The sequence below is a fragment of the Microcaecilia unicolor genome, chromosome 3 (genome assembly GCF_901765095.1).
Source record: "Microcaecilia unicolor chromosome 3, aMicUni1.1, whole genome shotgun sequence".
NCBI classification, from domain to species: domain Eukaryota; kingdom Metazoa; phylum Chordata; class Amphibia; order Gymnophiona; family Siphonopidae; genus Microcaecilia; species Microcaecilia unicolor.
In genome coordinates, this window is record NC_044033.1 from 361,664,309 (window position 1) to 361,678,310 (window position 14,002).

The 14,002-nt window shown below is 42.6% G+C and overlaps 1 protein-coding gene across 1 annotated transcript in view; it reads left to right on the forward strand.

Moving 5' to 3' along the window:
• RFX6 (regulatory factor X6) overlaps positions 1 to 14,002 on the forward strand; it is a 180,315-nt gene that overhangs the window by 126,561 nt on the left and 39,752 nt on the right. The window contains exon 11 of the mRNA XM_030195524.1: positions 8,096 to 8,255. Coding sequence (XP_030051384.1) covers positions 8,096 to 8,255 — 160 coding nt within the window. The remainder of the gene's footprint in view (positions 1 to 8,095; positions 8,256 to 14,002) is intronic.

Here is a 14,002-nt window from a genome sequence, read left to right on the forward strand (position 1 = left end):
CTGGGTATGGTTTTCAGGATGGGATAGTAAGAGGTAGTGGGGCAGTTAAGATGTGTAGGTTCAGTGTGGAAGGTCAATTTGGGCTGGATAGGTGTACTTCTGGGGGTTATTTTAGGAGGGTGGGGAAGTTTAGAGATGTTTGGAGAATTAATAGGGTTTTTTAGGAGAGTTGCACAGTTTGAAGGGGTGATGAAGCTGTTGCAGGAGGCAGGGGTTTAGGTTTGGTTAATTTGGGGGTAGTGGGGCAATTGTAGTAGGTTAGCATCTGTCATTGGGGCAGCTTGAGGTGATCGGATAGTTGTAGTAGGGTAACTTTGGGGTTGGGGCAGTTTTAAGGGTGGTGGTGGAAGAGTAAGAGGTCAATTTGGGGGTTGGGCAGTTGGGGAGGATGGTTGAACAGTTGTGGGAGAGTTGGTTTTGGTGGTGAGACAGTTTTGGATAATAGGTATTTTGATTGTGGCAGTTTGAAGGTGGTGGGGCAGTTATGGGGAGTATGTTTTGGATGTGCCTGTGCAGTAGTGAAGTGGAGTAGTTGTAGTGGTTGGGCAGTTTGATGGTGATGGGGCAGTTGAAGGGTAGTGTAGTTTTTGGAGTTTAGGAAGTTTGGGACTTAGTAGAGCAGTTGTGGAACAGTAGTTTTTGGTGCTGGAGCATTTTTATTTTGGGGGTGTAGTTTCTGAAGATAGCTTTTTGGCTTGAGACAGTTGTGAGGGAGTAGTTTTTGGGGCCTGGGGTAGTTTGGGTGTGCTGTGGCAGTTGCAAAGGTTAATTTTGGAGGTTGAGGCAGTTTGGAGGATGGTAGGCCAGCTATGGGGTAGATGTTTGGGCTGGGGCACTTTGGGGTGATAGGACAGTTGTGGGAGTAGTTTTGGGGTTGGAACAGTTTTAGGCTGGTGAGGCAATTATATGAGATTAGTTCTAGGGTAAAGGCAGTTTAGAGGATGGTAGTTGTGGCAGATTGGGAATATATATGGAAATCTATCAATTTATTTCTAAAGGGTAGGAAAAAGCCTCAGGAAAAACATTGGGTAGCTTTAATGTGATGTTTTTGCTCCCTCTTTTCAATAACTGGTTTAAAAGGCCTCCCTTACCTTTTTAAAGAACAAAGCCCACAGAATTACCTGGGGCTGAATAACGTGTGCCTGAACACCCATTCCTTTTTAGTATGTTTACCATGGTTTAGGACATTAGGCCCCTGTTTACAAAGCCGAACTAGCGGCTGCCGATGCAGTAATGCCGTCACAGCCCATTCACTTTGATTGAGCTGTGTCGGCAGTGCCACGCAGTAGCACCTAGCAGGGCATTGGAAACAAGGGGAAAATGGTGGTTGATTGGTTGTCATCTGGTGAGGGTTCAGCCAGTTAGTAATGAGAAGGTTTTGGCTGTTTTCCAGCAGAATTTGTCAGCGATGAAGGAATTTTTGTGGTGACAGGAATTTTTCTTTGAAGAATTGAATTTAATTGAGCAGTTGCTGCTGGTTTTAACTCTGCCTTATAGTATAGTGGCAGGACAGAAGTTGTGATAGTATTGTCGATTGTACCATTATCCAGAATGATTGTCTAGAAAAATAGTCTCTTATCCTTCTCAGTTTCCATAGTGTTTTGAAACATTTTGATGTTACTGCTGATACTTGACTGTCTAGTGGTAGATGTTTGTTGAGAATAATTCCTAATATTTTTAGTTGAATAAAATTTTAATTGAATAAAAGTGGTCACACATTTACCCCCAGATTCTATATAGTGCGACCGGAGTGGCGTGCACAAATCAGGTGGTATTCTGGATTTGCACGCACAACTTAATTATCTTAACAAGCCAATCAGCACCGATAATTGCCACTTCACAGGCAATTATTGACACTAATTGGCATTAATTAGAATTTACCCTCAGAACTTGGTAAGTGTATTCTGTAAAGTTGTGCATGTAAACTCTAAGTCACAGAACTGAAAAGAGAACATGGATATGGGCATGGAATGGATGAGTTCTAGGCGTTTCTAAAATCTATGTGCACTAATATAAAATATTTCCACTCTGCGACTAACTTGTTGCCGGCTTGCACCAAGTTTATAGAATACGCCTAGGTGTATTTTTTGGCACTGATTTTTCCGGCGCCATATATAGAATTTGGTCCTTAGTGCTTGGCACCTTTAGTAACCTATATCTCTTTGAAAGCAAAAATAAAAAAATTAAAAGGAAAATGTGTTGATTTGTTTGCCTTGTTGGTGAGAGAACAAGATTATGAGGTAAGAAAGTGTTACAAAATTGAGAGCTCGAGATTGGATTGGAGTTATACATTTTATATGCCACTTTCTACCTCAGTGCCAAAGTGGTTCACAATTTACAAATTACAGTAGATTCCGGTTAATTGTGACACTTTGGGACCACAGTACTTTGTCCCGATTAAGCAGCTGCCCCCAAAAAACAAACTTGCCCAGAATCACAAAGAGATACAGTGGGAATCAAATATGGTTCATACCCACTCCAGTTACAGTACTCTGTGGGGTGGAAGTTAAAGACCGCATGGAATGAATTGATGCTACAAGGTGGAAGTGGTTGTTTTGGGTTTTAAAAAGGGAATGCCAGGTGGCCTCATCTTCTATGCACATCATCTCACCAGCTGACTGTGCAGAGATCGATTTGGGGAGTAATGTCAAGCTCGTGGAAGTGTATTGGTGAAAGCATTAGCCCCATGTCTGATTCAGGAGTAGGGCACGGTAATGATATGGGGAAAGGGGAGGGGACAGAAAAATTTGCCCTGGCCCAAAGAATAACAGATTAGAGAGTGCAAATGCGGATGCTAATGGCCCGATTAAACAGCACAGTGTTCCAAATGTGAAACTTTTCCACTTTAAAAATATGCTATTTTTGTTCTCCCAAATTTGGACCAAATAAGCGGCTGCCCTGATTAACCGGCATCCCAATTAACCGGAATCTGCTGTACATAAAATCAACCGTTATAGTACAGTTTTACATATAAACAATTTCAGACATACAGTAGCTACCACAGATCAAGTAAAATATTGTTGAAATATCCAAGCTTACAGAACATAGTATATGAAAAAGCATTCGGAAGATCTTCAGGCAAAGAGTTCCAGAGAAGAAGACCGGCATATGAAAATGCACGCTTTCTAGTAGATGAAAGTTTCATGACAGTGGAAGTTGCAAAAGATTTTTCTACGAAGAGCAAAGTTCCCGCTGAGATGCGTTTCATCAATTTACTACAAAGATATGAAGATTACAGACATTTCTGCTGCTGTTTTAAAAATGGATTCACAAGTAAAAATGTAGCAAGCTGTAATAACTTCATTTATGAAAGACTCTTTGCTTACTCCTTGTCACTTAGAGGCATTAGAAATTCATTTATGAGGAAAAAATATGAGATTCCTTAATTTTCTAATCACATATTACTTGGCCACCATTGAATTATTGAGAAAATGTTTAGAGGAGATTTTGCAATATCCTCAGGAAGAAGATCTATCAACGGATACTATTTACCATATTCCGGGAACAGGCAATTATCTGAGAAAGATTGGGCTGTACAGCCTGTAGTCTCTCCTACTACTTTAGATATATCTGCTTATTTGGAATTGTCTCTAGAAACATGGGCTATGCTTCTTGTATCCATTCAGTCGGATAGTCAAAAGAGATTCATTTAGAAATTATTTTTTCTAAGAAAGATGCATTGTTTTGTGAGTATGAGCACAGCTTAGGTCTACTTACTTTGTTAAATTTCCTTGCAAATGCCTGGTTACTTTTGAAGGTCCTAAATATATTTTTGCAGAACCAACTCATTCAGAAACTTTTCTTACAGAGAAATGTTCCTCTTCACCCTAAGTTTAAGATTTATCTAAGATTTATAGTGGACTGAAATGTATTTAGCAGTTTTATTTTGATTCTTTCTTTCTTTTATAGCTAGTCTTGTTCCCTAGATGCATGGGAGAACGTGACATCACCCTCAGGTATGGCTGCTTAGATCCCTTGCTCTGGCTCGGTCTGTTCAATATCTTTTATTATCCTGTGCATGGATCATATTAGAGGCTGGAATTTGCCATCCTTTGACTCTTTGTCCTTTAGCTATGGCTCAGAAGTCTAAATTGAGGACAAAAGTTTACTGCTCATCTTACACCATGTGTCTCCAATGTATGAGTCAGTCTCGGAAGCGGAATCCGAAGCTTCAGCAATTGAGCAGTTTGGGGGTGATAAAGCTCACTCTGTTCCTTGAAATCTCAAACGATACTTAAGAGAACTGAGACAAGAGGTGAAGGACACTCGGACTGAGATATTGGAAAAAAATGGTTTGATCCTCAGTGATCTTAAAGAACTGGGTAATCGATTCAATGACTTAGAACAATAGATGGAAGAGCATGTTGAAGATTTGAATGCTACAGGTACCCAGGTTGTTGATTTCACCATTAGGTTGGCGGATGTGATTTATAAGCTAGATGATCTGGAAAACCAGGAGAGCTTCAAGAATCTGTATTTTAGGGGAGTACCTGAGGCCCCTGGGCAGCAAAAAGATGTCACTATCATTGTGCAGACTCTGCCAGTCCTTGCACTGCTCCCGCACCTTCCTGTTACTATGTCCAAGGACGTACCTCCTTGCCTGTGTCTGACTGCTTCTCTGACCATTGTCTCCTGCTCCTTTGTGCCAGGACCCAGATGATTGCCTTCCCTGCCTCCCCCCTCTCGGTGGTCCTAGCTCCAAGGCACACAAAGGGTTTTAAACATTGTTCATTTCAGCCAGGGCTTTATGCAGTGAATAAAAAGAATCATAGTATTTAATCCCATGTAGTTTGTTTCCACCTTCAATATGAAACCAAGTTAAAATTGTGGTCTGACTACATAATTGGCAGCATTTATGCACGAAAGTGCTGCTATTTGGAAGTGTCACCACTTACTTGTGAAAACTGTGAAATTTCCATTTCCACATGTAAAAGCAAATATCTTCCCATGAAAACTACCAGGTACATGCTCTTCATTTTTGTATCGTGTATATTTGTAAAATGCTGGTCCCATTACATATGCAGGCAAACACACATGCACCTCATAGATATTTTAGAAAAGGCTCTGTTTTGGTAGATCCTTTTGATAAAATACCACCAGAATCAAGCACATCCTGTCCTGGATATTGCAATTCTGATCTTTGTGTTCCATGTAAAATGGGGATCTCTATGTCTAAGGTCATCAGAAGGAATTTAGTAATGCTACAGTTAGCCACTAAAATAGTATCTAACATACGATGCAATCTTTGTCACAAATAGCTCATAAAAAAACAACAGTAAGAGGACAAGTACATTTTAACCCCCAGATTCTATATATGGCGTGCTTCCAAGATACACGTGCAAATAAATTGAATAATGAGCTCTGAACCTCATTTGGGTACTAGCAACCAATTATTGATGTTAATTGGCACTCATTAAAATCTGAATGCGCAGCTGGATGCGCTATTCTATAAGGCACAGCGCCTAACTCCTGTGGAGGGGCATAATTGAACGAAAACGTCTATCTCCATGGGCGTTTATCTCCGAGAACGGGTCCGTGAAGGGGCGGACCGAACCGTATTTTCGAAAAAAATAGATGTCCATGTTTTATTCGACAATTTGTGAGCTGGGCGTTTTTGTTTTTCAGTGATAATGGAAAATGAAAGCGCCCAGCTCAAAAACGAATAAATCCAAGGCATTTGTTCATGGCAGGGGCCAGGATTCGTAGTGCACTGGTCCCCCTCATATGCCAGGACACCAACCGAGCACCCTAGTGGGCACTTTTACAAAAACAAAAAAAAAGGTAAAAGAGCTCCCAGGTGCATAGCACCCTTCCCTTGTGTGTTGAGCCCCCCAAATCCCCCTCAAAACCCACTGCCCACAAGTCTACACCATTACTATAGCCCTAAGGGGTGAAGGGGGGCACCTACATGTGAGTACAGTGGGTTTGGGGGGGTTGGACGACTAAGCATTAAGCAGCACAATTGTAACAGGTAGGGGGGGATGGGCCTGGGTCCACCTGCCTGAAGTCCACTGCACCCCCTAACAACTGCTCCAGGGACCTGCATACTGCTGCCAGGGAGGTGGGTATAACATTTGAGGGTGAAAATAAAAAGTTGTGAAACATCATGTTTTGTGGTGGGAGGGGGTTAGTGACCACTGGGGGAGTCAGGGGAGGTCATCCCCGATTCCCTCTGGTGGTAATCTGGTCATTTAGGGCACTTTTTGGGGCCTTATTCGTGAAAAAACAGGGTCCAGGAAAAGTGCCCTAAATTCTAGCTACAAACGCATACTTTTTTCCATTATCGGCGAAAGGCGCCCATCTCTCCTCGGCCGATAACCACGCCCCAGTTCCACCTTTGCCACGCCTACGACACGCCCCCGTCAACTTTGTACGCTTCCGCGATGGAGTGCAGTTGAAAACATCCAAAATCGGCTTTCCATTATACCGATTTATTCGTTTTTGTGAGATAAACGTCTATCTCCCAATTTGGGTCGAAATCTAGGCGTTTTTCTCTTTCAATTATAAGGTGGATAGCGTGTAAATCAAAAGGGGGCATGGCCATGAGCACGGCAGGGTGTTCAAATAAGTTGAGCATGGAATTATAGAATACTGCCTAACCACACCCATGCCCCTCCTCTTGCCACACCCCCTTTTGAGTTGTACGCTATGGTATTTGGGCACCTGGGATTATAGAATAGCATTCAGGTGGATGTGTGTGCAAATCCAAATTAATGCCAATTAAATTCAACAATTGATTGTTAAGGCCAATTAATAGATGGTTAATGGATCATGAACTAATATAGTTGTGTGTGCATCTTGGATCCGTGCCAAAATTTCAGTGCAATATACAGAATACAGGAGAATATGCTAGAAACAATTTACTTTATTTATTTATTTATTTATTCATTTATTTTGGCTTTTAAGTAAGATCTGTGACAGCAAAGGAGATCAACAAGAAGACAAACTAGACCAGGCGATCATTTTTTTCCATGTCTATATTTATAAAATGGTTTCAAGTTTATTATCAAGTTTGATATACTGCCTAAGAGAAAATCTATCAAAGTAGTTCACAGTACAAAATCAATAACTAACAATGAGGGGTGGAAAAGAACTACAATATAAATAGGAGAGGAGAGAGTAAAGACAGGAAGGAATTCCATAGAAGTCTTAGCAGAAGCAAGGAGAGACACTATCACATGGTCACAGCTGATCCAGCAGACAGCAAAGCATAGCAGGGGTCAAAGGCTATGACAAATAGGCAGACCTTGAGATCAGCCTTAAAAATAGACAAGGAAGTTTCCAGTTGAAGAGTATAGAGGAAAGACGAATATGTCGAAGCGAAGGGACTTGAAGTAGGTGTTCGTGAGAAGAACGAACCATCATCCAGGGACAGTAAGGTGTCAGATATCGAGACAGGTAGGGAGGTTGTCCAGAATGGTAAATCTTATGAACCAAGAGGAACACTTTATAGAAGATTTGAAGCAAAACCAGCAACCAATGCTCTTCAGGAAGTACAGGGGTAACATAATCGTACCGGGTAGCTCCAGAGAGAAGGCGAATGGACGCATTCTAGACCAGCTGTAACCACTGAATATCCTTTTATTGGATTCCCTGTAACAAAGTGTTACAGTAGTCGTGCCCCGGAAACACAAAAGAATGTAGGAGAACTCGAAGTGCGGAAGTAGAGAACAGACAGCGGACAGAATAAAGCATTTTCAACTTTAAAAAGCAGGTTTGTATGACCCCGGAGACATGGAATTGCTTCTGTTATGCATGGTAGGGAATATTCGTGCAGTCCAACTCATCCGTATGTCATTACTTATAAAAGTCTTTGTGTTCTGCAGAGTCTTTTGTAAAATTAAAGGGGAATTGAGCACATTCTGACTTGGATATCTCAATTCCAGTCTCTACAAACTATCTAAAATGGGCCTTCAAATTATCTGGTTAATGTTAGGCAAGTATGTTCCATTGTAGAGAACATTTATTTAAAAATTCTAATAAATATTTAATAATAATAATATGTCATCTTCATTTGGATTAGCAAATGCACACGCCTTAAAGAGACAGTTCTGTGCTCACACTGAATTTCTATAATACATTGTTTTTATTGTAGTTTACTGGCAGACATAAGAAATTTTGCTAAGCACTGGGAACAGTGGGTTATATCATCTCTGGAAAATCTCCCAGATACCCTTTCTGAGAAGAAGTTGCCTATTGCAAGAAGATTTGTGTCTGCTTTGAAACGGCAAACCTCGTTCTTACACCTAGCACAGGTATGCCAGAAAATTCCACCAAATCTTTCTGTTCGGCACTTATGCTTTAACCTCAATGCTGGGATCAATTTTGTGGGGTCCTTTTACTAAGGCGTGCCTAAAAATGGCCTGCGCTGGTGTAGGCATGTGTATTGGATGCACACAGGTCCATTTTTCAGCGTACCTGCAAAAAAGGCCTCTTTTTATTTGCCGAAAATGTCTGAGACCTTACCGCCACCCACTGACTTAGCTGTAAGGTTTCATGAGTTAACTGGGCGGTAATTGTCAGCGCGCATACACTGCTGATTACCACCCTTTTAGTGCCACATGGTAGAAAATAAAAAAATATTTTCTGACGCACGTATCGGACATGCGTGAAAATTAGAATTACCGCCTGGGGCATGCAGTAGCCGGGTGGTAGTTCTAATTTGAAACATGTTGTTTGCGTGTTGTTCGTCTACACGCCTTAGTAAAAGGGTCCCTGTATGTGTTCTGTGAAAGTATTCAGATGTTTGTGTCCCCTGACCCACCATATGAAGCTTTAATTTTTTCCTTCTTAAAAAATAAAGAAATATATTTAGCAGAACATTTGCAGATGTCGTTAATTGAACAACTTTGCAATTTGCAACTGTAATTTAATTTACTCATGACTTTCTGTGCCTGGAGCCCATACCCAATGTGTGTTGCAATGACCCAATTACATAACTTTCATATTATAAGGGTAATTTCATAACAAATAAGATCAGTATAAATTCATCATAAAGTATGAATGCAGAGATTAATATCAAAAAATCTCTGTTGAATTCTGACCCTCAGCCTGGGCTCACTAGGAACCTGAAACAGAGTGCATAGCTCATACGTTTTTCCAAGATCAGACTGAATAAGCTTTGTTTAAATATCTGGTCTAATGCTGACCAGATAAAGTTGTCAAGTCTGCTGTTTGGCCAACTAGGGATGTGCATTTTCATTGATTTTTAGCATGTGCTATTTCATTCCGTATTCACTACCCCCTCATTCTATAACTTGGTGCCTATATTTACATGTTGAGTGTATGTGTAAGTTATAGAATACAAATACGTGTGCGATTGTTACAGGTATGCGTATAACAGGAGTGTAGACAGACTTCGGCGGGAGGGGGATCCAGAGCCCAAGGTGAGGGACACATTTTATCCTCCCCTGGTGCCACTGCCCCTCCCCCATCCCTTTTGACTCCTGCTGCTGCCAACCCTCCCCCGCCACCGCCAGGTACCTTTGCTGGCGGGGGTCCCTAACCCCCGCCAGCTGGTCCCCTTCAGTGCCGGTCTCCGAGTTCGGCGCTTTTACTGATCTGGATTCTGTTTCTGTGAGTCCTGATGTCCTGCACGTTCCTACATTCAGGACGTCAGGACTCACAGAAACAGAATCCAGATCAGCAACGCGCCGGAGACTGGCGCTGAAGAGGACTTCGGCTGGCGGGGGTTGAGGACCCGCGCCAGCAAAGGTACCTGACGGCGGCGGCGGGAGGGGGGGGTCGAACATGGCGGGGAGGGTCAGTGGCGGGGGGGGGGGTGAAAGCAGGGGGGCCAGGGCTAAATCTGCTGGGGCCCATACCCCCGTGGCCCTACCTAACTACGCCCCTGGAGTCTAAGTGTTGGTTGGGTGCTAAACGGTATTCTATAACTTTAACCCAAAACTCATTTAGGACCTTATTCTATAAATGTTATGCTCCTAATTTAGGGCTTATTACACTCATAGATTTAGCATACATTTAGGAGCTTAAATTACGTTCCTAGATTTATGAGCATAAATTTATGAGCATAACCTTTATAGAATAAGGCCATAAGGGCTCCTTTTACTAAGCGGCAGTAAGCCCAACACGGGCTTACCGCTCGCTATACAGGAATTACCGCCAGGCTACTGCAGCAGCCCGGCGGTACTTCCCACAACTAGCGCGTCATCATTTCCAATGCTACAAAAATGTATTTATTTTTGTAGCGCCGGAGTGTACCCAGCAGTAATCGGGCAGTGCCGCACGCTGCCCGGTTACCGCTGGGTTAACATGGGAGCCCTTACCGCCACCTCAATAGGTGGCGGTACAGGCTCCCCCCCAAATGGACACGTGGCAAGTGCTTTGGAAAGTGAGACTTCCCTTTTACCAGCTGCAGTAAATGGGGGCTTTGGCACGCATGTAAAACACGCGCCGATGCCAGCACCAGCCCCCTTTTGCTGCGGCTTGGTAAAAGGGGTCCTTAGTGCTTAAGTGCACGGGACATTCACAGGGGGAGTTATATGAGCAGGGCATGGGCATGTCCAACATTTACACACATAGGGCTGGATTCAGTATATGGTACTGAAAAAAATCAGCACTAAACGCCCTTTACAGAATAGCAGGTAGTGCTGAAATCAATGCCCAACTTTGGCTGCAAGCATTTACACCAGGTATAAATCCCGGCATGCAAGTTGGGTGCGGATCTCCTGAATTCTATAACATTGCTCACATTTTAAGGGAACACCCCAACCCACCCATGTCCCTCCAATCGTTACCTCCCCTTTTCAGTTCCACGTGGAAACACTTAGGCGTATTCTATAACAGGGCATGTAAGTGTAGTTCCAAGCAGATCTGCTGTTTGGGGGTTCTTTTGGCACCTTGATTTCATTATAAAGCTTTTCCACATCAAAAAAATCCACATAGAAATAGGCATAATGCTAGGTGCTATATTTACATAAGTACATAAGCATCGCCATGCTGGGACAGACCAAGGGTCCATCGAGCCCAGCACCCTGTCTCCGACAGCGGCCAAAAGAACAAACAAATTCTCCCGCCCATCCCAGAAATAGTGGATTTTCCCCACGTCCATTCAATAACATTCTATGGCCTTTTCCTCCAGGAAGCCGTCAAACCCTTTTTAAAATTCTGTTAAGGCAACCGCCTTAAACACTTTTTCCGGCAACGAATTCCAGAGTCTAACTACATGTTGGGTGAAGAAATATTTCCTCTGATTCGTTCTAAATTTACTACACTGCAGCTTCATCGAATGCCCCCTTGTCCTTATATTTTTGGAAAGCGTAAACAGACGCTCCACATCGACCCTTTCCATTCCACTCATTATCTTATAGACCTCTATCATATCTCCCCTCAGCCGCCTTTTCTCCAAGCTGAAGAGCCCCAGCCTCTTCAGCCTTTCCTCATAGGGAAGTCGTCCCATCCCCTGTATCATCTTTGTTGCCCTTCTCTGCACCTTTCCTAATTCCACTATATCTTTTTTGAGGTGCGGCGACCAGAACTGCATACAATACTCGAGGTGCGGTCGCACCATGGAGCGATACAATGGCAGAATAATATCCTCATTTTTGTTTTCCCTTTCCTAATAATACCTAGATGACGTCCAGAATACTGTAAGTTACACACTGAAGTGCTGTATTTACGTGCACACATTTACACCCCTGCCGTTGACATAGTGTAAGTGGACGTGCGTAAATATAGGAGTATGAAGGCTGAATTATGCTAGTATTCTATAATGGAATCTGGACACCCAGGTGAGGTTATAAAATTAGTGCTCATTGAAAAGGTTCCCAAAAAATAAAATTGTTTCCCTGAAAAGTAATAAGACATTTACTAGGATATTTAAAGAAAAAAGTGGCCCCAATAGCCAAAACTCTAGATTTCAAAGCTAAAAACAAGCTTTTCTTCTGAGTCGATTGAAATGAGAAATGATTTAATTGTTATTTGGAGTTATTAGAATTATAGTGCAAATGAATATGGGTTTTATAATCTTGGTTTTTTTAATTGTATTTGTTTTTTGATAGTTGGTGTGTGAGACCTCGAGCGAGGGTTGGGGAGTGGGCTGGTAAATAACACAGCCAGACAAAGGGGTGAAACAAAAAATAAGTATTTATTCAAAGGAATCCTCGGGCCTATTCCTTTCACAGGGCCCGAGATATAGGATAGGGAATTTCTGCAGTTCAGTACATTCAGTTGTAAACAAGCCTCTGACGGTAGGCCAAACACAGCCTGTGACTGCCGGGATTGTGACGCCCCAAATACAACCGAATAGTTCTCAGTTCTCTGCCAGGTTCAGGTCTGGTTCCAGCCAGACCTCAAAGCAAAACTTATAAGGTTCAACTTGGCACAGGTAAGCCAATAACAAATGGCTTACCTCCGCCAAGTTGCGATTATGGAACTGTAGCTTCAGCATCATTTGCTGGGAATTCAACTCTTCTCTCCCTGGACCTCCTTACCCTCAGCCTGGCCTTGTCTTTTAAACTTCTCAGGTATTGACTCCACCCCTCTTGGCTCATTTCCTTCCGATGTGGCCCAGGTTAGTTAGAGAGGGACTTTTCTTAAGGGTGAGGGGCGGTGTTCTATAAACCCTGTCACGTGGTATTTCTCTTCTCTCTAGACGTGGGCTAGATGGGTACTGGGCAAATCGTTCTACTTTTGTTTTGTTCCCCCCCCCCCCCCCCCCCCGCCCCCTTTCAATCTATGTGTATTGAATTGCCATTATTGAATTCTTTGTCAAATGGAAAATTTTGAAAATCAAATAAAAAAATTAATACATACATAAAATTAGGGTTCAGAGTGCTGCTTCTAGGCACCAAGGGCCAGATTCTACAAATGGTGCACAAAATGTGGTACCAGAAAAGATTGGCACTAAGCACAATTCTATAAAGAGCATATGCCCTCTATAGAATCATGTTTAGCGCTGGTTCCTGCACCCTAACTTTGGGCACCAGACTTATGCCTGCTGAAACCTGGTGTAAAGGCTGGCAACTAAGTTGGACGCGCTGACTCATTATTCTGTAACAATGCATGCAAGTGTTCAGAATGGCCATGCTCCCTTTTGAATGCACCACGAGGCTGGACCAAATAGATATCTGAGGTGCAGTGGGGGAGACAGCTGGTTTGGAACTCTCTGGTCCAAAGGCCTTTCTGTGTTGGCGTTATTAGTGATGTCCCTGCCTTAGGATGTCTGAGTTTGGGGTACTGAAGCAGGGATTTTCTGGCTCAAGCGGTCCCTGTCAAAAGAGGTCCTGGGACCAAAGAGCCCAGAAGTTTAAATGGAAGTAAAGTTATCTTTGAAATTTATTTTTGTTTGAATGCATTATTTTTGGTTTACTGCTAATTTTTTACATTCTGTTTTGATCCAAAGTTTTATTTTGCTTTTTTCTGGCCCTTATTTAAAAATCTTTATTTATGTTTTAAACATCCATAAACCAGTATTTAGATGTCCAGCCAGCTTATTTTAGAAGGAGATCGCCGGCCATCTTCCGACATAAATCGGGAGATGGCCGGCCATCTCCTGAAGCCGGTGAAATCGGTATAGTGGAAAGCCGATTTTGGCCGGCTCCAACTGCTTTCCATCGCCGTAACGCTTTTACCGGCTTTCTACAGGAGCTTTTTTCAGCGTTACGGCGAACTTCTTCAAAGGTTTCACTCCTATGTGTTGAGGCATTTGACCAACATAATTTATATACTGCAGAATCAAATTTTAACCCCTGAGGCAGGCGTTGTTTGATGCCGAAACAAGGACCGTGTCGGGTCCTTTTGTCAATAAAGAACTCCTGTTGTCCTAGTCTTGAAGGCCCAGTGTTGCTTTTTTTGTTTGTATACTTTGGTTGTATGCTGTATTACCCTCTCAATTTGTTCTGTCATATATTTTAGAACAGGTTCCACATTGGTAGATCATGCACTGAAATACAAGAGCCACCTGCAGTGTACCAACCTGCTTTGTAGCGCTATAGAAATGCTAAATAGTAGTAGTAGTAGATGTCTCTATTCACAGTTGCAT